Source organism: Apus apus, chromosome 8 (genome assembly GCF_020740795.1).
Source record: "Apus apus isolate bApuApu2 chromosome 8, bApuApu2.pri.cur, whole genome shotgun sequence".
In the NCBI taxonomy this organism is placed as follows: Eukaryota; Metazoa; Chordata; class Aves; order Apodiformes; family Apodidae; genus Apus; species Apus apus.
Window position 1 is genome coordinate 6,000,263 of NC_067289.1, and position 6,821 is coordinate 6,007,083.

The window sequence follows — 6,821 nt, forward strand, 5'->3', positions numbered from 1 at the left end:
TCCAGGGTGAAGGCAGTCAACAGCAAGCATCAGTGCTAATCAGTTTTGATGTCTGCATACTAGCCCTCACTGACAATTAACTAGAAACAATCTACAGCTACAACACTGAGGTTCCTGAAAATGCTGTCCACTGCTGTTGATCTTCAGCTGAAGGAATGATCCACAAGTAGGATTCCTGTTTTAAAGGGTCATTACATAATCTATAGGTTTACAGACTGACCATGTAATGAAATAAATCTCAAGGCGAGCCACAGCAAGTGTTATTGGTTACTGTGGCTGAACTATTGTTGTCAGTGAGGGCTAGTATGCAGGCATTGAAAGCAGAGGTATTTATGTTTCACAGGATTTAAGCAGTGAAGAAAAGCAAGGCAAATTATTCAAACATCAGGTATTAAAATCTACTGATCTGGCAACACATTTAAACAAAGTATAGGAGGAATCTTGCTACATCATCAGAATTAATTACATAGGAAACTCAACATAGCCAGACAACTTCATCTTTAAAAGAGAAATTAAATACTATACAATATATGTCCAAAGTACAATTTAAAAAAACATTTTTAAAAAATTACTGAAAGGCTTTAGAAAAGACACTTTTCTATGTATCTTCAATTCCTTGTCACAAATTTCCACATACTTGCTTCTGTACTTTCAATGCTACATTTTCCTCCCCTGATCTTTTAACAAGAGGAATTAGTATGGAAACATCCTGCAGTAAGAAGTGTCTGAAGTTCACTTCTCTGAGGTAAGGCAGATTCCAGCCTCCCCTGATGCTGATTATTATTAGCCACAGATTGGTCTGTTCAGCACCATCGTATGCCTAAAGTGGGTCTTGAACTTGCAGATGATTTTGTCACAAATTAAAAACTGAAGGGAAGTCTACAATTGTGACTTGTGTCATTTTCTTTCATTTACAACTTTTATTAATTTCTTAATAGCATAGGAATTCTTTAGTGACAGTTTCCTTTCACAGGTCAATTAACTGTTTGTAATTTCTTCCATAAAGTATTTTCTGACATTTCTGAGGGAGAAACAGGTCCAACTTCCCTAAGTTCTGTTAAAAAGCTGACTGTCTTATTACCAAGCATGAGTTGCAAGGTGTGTCACTCTGTTCCTTCAAGGTGTTTATAGTTTCTTGTTAATGTGTGTCAACATACATTTTTGGTCAACAATTGTAACAAAATGAAAAAAAAAACTGTTTCAGGGTGTGATTCTGCAAAGCATTTGCACAGTGACTGCTCACGTGTATCCTACTGTAAGAACTGTGTATGGAGAACTGTCGTTACAAGGCTGGTTTGTGGTGAGTGGGCACACAGGAGGGGAAGAGATGAAAAGTAAAATCAGAACACTGCATAGTTCAGAATGGTTGTCTATTTTGTTTTTAAGCCTACACATTTGTGTGACTTCTTTTGGATGATTTGTAGAAAATATTTTGAACAGGTAAGAACAGACAAATGCTTCCAATCATTAAGAGGGGTGAATGTTACCCTTCAAGTCAAGCAACCAAAAGTTAATGCAATTACTAAGTATCAAATTTAGAGCAGAGAGACTAATTCAATCAAGAGAGGCCAAAGGGATAATTCATGGAGAAAACGCAATGCAACACGGAAATGCAGACTAATCAACTGCTTCATCAAAAGAAAAAGGAAACAATTTCCAAGCCTTAACTAAAATTCCCAGTTGGTTCTTCATCTTTTCAGGGTTCTGGTTTTTGCTTTGCAGTGTTTGTTCCATCTCACATTCGTTTCACTGCTTCTGTTCTCTGCACAAAACTGTTTCATTGCCTCCTGGTTCTTGGCTTTTATCAAACGAGCCTCCTCTTCTCCTGGCTTTCAGCAATGAGCCTAATCATGAAAGAGCAATCATAGAGGGAAATATTTATTATATTTAATGTCCATGCCCACTTTCCCTAATTACATGGAACAGTGGTTTAGTAAGAATATCCAGAGTCGCCTTGTGGTCTGCAGGATTTTTTAAAGCAGGTATTTGCTCCACCTGATGGAAAGCAGCTGCTCATGGATCTCGACTAAACCTTCTGCATAACCAGGACATGTACAGGTCTGTAGAGTAACAGATCTGGACTTCACCAGGTGCAATACAGTAAGGGAGAGACTTCTGAAAAGCTACTTGGACTTCAGCTTTTGTCTAAGCAGCTGCTGCTGTTATGACAGATAAAATGAACTCACACAAAGGCAAGAAGGAACTCACAGAAGACAGCCTGGGAGATGGGAAGCACAGCCGGAAAAAGCGAGAGCGACTATTTAGAAAGAGATTTTCTAGACTGAGCCTCTTCTCTGGGTCTCCTAAGAATAACCTGTAAGTACATCCAAGGTTATATTTTGTATATATTTTTAACCAAGAAATTTTATAAGTATTTCCAGAGCACCCTTCAAAGAGTCACAAACACCTTTGCTACCTCTGCTGTATTAACTGGTTCACAAACAAGGGAACAGTCATGGGCTAATTAAACAACGTGACCGAAAAACTAGCGAGTCCCTGGCAAAAGCAGATATGAAATGAAGGTCTCCAAACCTTGTGTGGCTGCACATTTATCTTCTTACCCTTTCCCTGTGCTTCCTCCCACCCAGCCAGAGAGATCTGGAGGGGCAGCATCCCTATTCCTCCACATACACTAAGTGCTGCCAGTTTTGACAAGCCAAGACACTGTTTCTAGCGATAACACTGCTGCAGGTTTTGTTACACTATAATCCTAGCTCCAGGGTGTAATGGGCATTGGTAACCTATGGGTAGCACCCAAAATAACTGTTAACAAAGTTAGTGCTACCAAGTTTCTTGAATCTGAGCATAATTACTGCTTATGTACCTATAGAAGTACCTTTATGCTTACTACTTTTCAGATAGAAGGGGGAAAAAAAACAACGCCCAAAGGACAAAACACAAACCATGCAAAACAAAGCAAGCAAAGAGGCAAAAATTACTTTGATTTTACTGCTTTGTGCATGTTTGGGCTTTGACTTACTGTCATCATTCTTATGGGATTTGAAATTCTCTTCTTGGGTCTATGTACTTGATATTATTCTTAACATGAGGTAAACTTAGTGTATGAAACATGCTAAGATCAGGAGCAGTTTCCAAAAACTGCCTTTTCTCATCCATTGCAAGAGCTGCTTTCTATACAGATCTCCTAAAAAGAGTCTGTCTTTGATAATTATCATGAAATTACCATCTTAGCAGGAAGTGCATGCAAGTCTCAGCAATTACTCAGCTAACTACATTAAGCCTGATAGCAACAGCAGCTGGTTACAAGCTCAACATAAGATGAAAATACTCCAGCCAGAAATTGTCCTGAGAGCCAGATTCTTCTCTTAGACTGATCCAGCCGTGGAAGGGCTTTGTTTTGGGATTTACCTTGCTGCACCACTGAGGAAATGGACTCAAAACATAGTCGAACATCCAAGGAGTTAGTGAATTACAGCTGTGAATTTCCTCCATTGTCCATAATTTCACGACTGAGGCACACAATCTGGAGGCAGACAAGTGCAACTGAAGCTGTAAAAAAAATAATGCTTTCTGGACCTTTATCCTTATTTGCAATGAATACAGATTTTCCTCAGTTTGATCTAAAAAATCCCCAAACCAGTGATGTAGTATCTTCCTCCTATGGTACTCTCATATTAATGGAAAGAGAGTTTGTTTTCAGACTTCACTGGATGTACTTCTACAGACATATTGCACAGCAGTGGTTTTTAAAAACATTCAAGTCAGCAGGACCTACAAAACTTACACAGTAGTGTAGCCAACTCACATAATCTCTACAGTTCAGGACCGACCTGTGAGCTCTTATAAGGAAATATGCAGGTTAGCTTCTTGACTTTGAGGCACTATTTTATAGAAAATATAAAGGTATATAACTGAAGTGTTCTTCTCTTTCAGCCCTTCCATCTCTATTCAAGGATAGTGCAATAGATGGCTTTTCGAGTAGCCAGCATAATTATTAGTGCATGCAAGTGGAAAAAGAACCTCTATGATAGTATAGCTGAGGTATACGAGTTAGAAGCCAGTAATTTAGGCAGACAAAGCTGTATGAAATTTGTCTTCATGCAAACACGAAGCTTGTGCCACCATCACCCACAGAAAAGCTCCTATCTAACTGGTCGACTTAGAATTTTTTTACATTTTTGTTTAAACAGTGACGATCCTTTTCATAAGTCTATGTTCTAAAACTAATGGCTTCTCACTGCCATCACAGCAGCAGAGCCAGACTCTCCTTTCTGTGTCCATTCCTGTTTCCTGCAGGTGACCACAGATTGCACCTGCTCCTAGTGTGTTGTGGGTCAAGCCTGAGGAACGGTTCATCAATCACACACTAATTGCTTCTGCTGATCTCATTCATCTAGGAAATGTACAGATTAATCTTGTCACTCTTCTAGCCCTCAGGGAAGAAGTCAGCTATTTGAAGACAAGAGGAGATGTTTACACAGGAAAGGTTCCAAAAAGCTGAAGCCTGTGCAGGAGGAAGTGTGTTCTTTAAGGAAGCCACACTCCGGGAAAATGTGTCCAAAATGCGAAATCCTGGTCTGCCGGAAATGCGAGACACTGCATTCCCAAAGCAGCTTCATTGCCCACAGCCTGCTGGATCACTACGACAGAGGAGGAGACACCAGCTCTCATACGTTGATCGCAGAAAGCCAGGAAGATAGAGGTGACTGAAGGCTTGGTGTCGGTGCCTGGTTGGTACCTGACCACATCTAAATGCTAAAGCTTGGATCCACTGAGGCTGACTGGATCTGCAGTCCACGCACTCTCTATGCAGCATCATGCTGTAGTTCATCCTTCCTATGTGTATAGTAGATGCACATTCACTAATTTAACTGGCATAAACTCTGCAAGCAAATATTTGTAAGTAGGAACTAGAAATTTCTCATCTATTTAGAACAGGGAATTGTTTCAGAAACTGTTTTGAAAAGTTTTCTTTTTCCTTTCAAGGAAACTGGATAATCCTATTGAGATGCAAAGGAGAAAATGAGTATTAAATGCAGAACCACCAGGTGTGTTACACTTGTAATGCACAGGTATGCTTCAGTGTTGTTTGTGGTCTGGAATATTAAACTTATTTATTTTTAAATTAACTAGCATGGGTATGCAATTTGATGGAGGAATGAGGCTTCTAAAGGTTATCCTGGCCACAAAACCTGCAGATTTTATTCCCATTCCCTTCTAGAATCTCTGAACTTTTACAGACTTCCAACTCCTGACTTACCATCCAGCATGTCTCCTTAAAAGGAGCAATAATGATTGCAACTCAAATTATTTAAGCCTTCTTTGGGTTTAAGATCTGTGCAGTACAACAACAAGTAAAACAGCACTCCAAATATAAGCGGCCAGGGGAACAACCCCCGAGGTGTCCGTCTCTCCTCCCTGCACAGTCCATGGAAGGAGCAGCATCCACCAGAAGAGCAGCACGGTGACCTGCCAGCACGCTGTGGGAGGTGCTGGGTGGCACTAAGGTCCAGGTGTGCACAAGACTATTTACCTTCATGGAATTCATAAATACAGGTTAAGGGTAGAAATAGCCTCTGGAGCAAATTACCCCAAGCCTGGCAGCACGTACCTTTTCCTCCCATGCCAACTGGAACATCTCTACATACAGGATTAATTCCTTGCTAGTTGATAGGGAACGGGCTAAACAGACTTCGTCTCACATAACCCTTAATATTAAAGATTCTTTCCCTTAGTCAAGCAGACAGAACACAGGCTGGAAAGCTTGGACCTCTGGTTTCATTACTCTTCCTAAGTTGACAAGCCACTAGTCCATAAGGAAAAGGACTCTTCTGTCTGTCCTTTCCACTCTGCTTTTGGCACTGTTCCATTTTTGTTCCAATGATTGTTTGGTAAGGGGCCTGGAATCCAGCTATTTTTCTTCTATCCCCACTGAGCTATGTTATCCATTCTTGTGGGTTTTGGTTCCTCCCCTGCCAGTGGAAAGCAGTTCCAAGAGGAGGAATTGAGAACCACATATACAACATTCCCACACTCTGGAGTATCCTGAGCAATACTGCTCAGCTCCCTCTCTGATGTGTCCTAGGAACACTCAATGCTCCTTGTGCAAATGCTTTGCCCAGGTCAAACAGCTGGTCAGATCACACCTGTGCATCCAGAGAATGCTCTCAGGGCCAAGCCCATTAGGAATGATGTGGAGGAGAAAACCTTCGGCAGGATTCACAAATAGGAATGAATCACTGTGAGGTTTCTCACTTTTTCCCAGATTTCAGTGATTCTGGGCACTCCCAGCAAGTGCCCAGACATAGAATCCTGAAGCCAAAAATTAGATCTTACAAAACACCCTTGCACTACAAGGGCTGTAGTCCCTCAGGAACCATGTTTCCATGGTGCTTGATAGTCACTTCTGCTCACTTGCTTCATAAAAGCCAAACGATGCCCAGAAAATCAGAATTACCCTTTTACATTTCTCTGTGACTGCTGTTCTTAAACTGTGATCCTTCAAAGAATAACCTGTGCCATTATTTAAGAAATATATATTCATCCCTCTTCATCAAGGAATCCCAGGAGAAACTTCTCAACATATTCATGTGAAGAAAAGCAAGGTGACAGACTGAAAGGATGAAGGACTAGCTCATCACAGCAACATTATTTTAAATCTGAGTCGAATACAGTAAAACCTGTTAAAATAGGTTACACAGTTGAGCTGCCTTTTAGCATCTGACTGACAGAATTGTCCCTGGGGTTGGCTACAGGACAGACACTCAGTTCCTCATGTGGGCTATTAGGTTGGAAAGGCATCCAAGGAACAGTAGTATGCAAATCCAGCTTGTTAAAGGAAAAAGCTCTCTCTTCTCACT

General features: G+C 40.8%; 1 protein-coding gene across 1 annotated transcript; it reads left to right on the forward strand.

Moving 5' to 3' along the window:
- The first annotated feature begins 2,164 nt into the window (after positions 1-2,164).
- On the forward strand, positions 2,165-4,997 carry C8H17orf50 (chromosome 8 C17orf50 homolog). Its single transcript, XM_051626556.1, has 2 exons — positions 2,165-2,316; positions 4,392-4,997. The coding sequence occupies exons 1-2, from the start codon at positions 2,165-2,167 to the stop codon at positions 4,669-4,671; spliced, it is 432 nt and encodes a 143-aa protein (XP_051482516.1). The 3' UTR covers positions 4,672-4,997.
- The last annotated feature ends 1,824 nt before the right edge of the window (positions 4,998-6,821 follow it).

Excerpts from the sequence above, each read along its gene's own strand:
- C8H17orf50 (XM_051626556.1), top strand. The coding sequence starts at position 2,165 with ATGACAGATAAAATGAACTCACACAAAGGCAAGAAGGAACTCACAGAA. Across the intron at positions 2,317-4,391 it reads GGGTCTCCTAAGAATAACCT|CCCTCAGGGAAGAAGTCAGC; the intron begins GTAAGTACATCC and ends TCACTCTTCTAG.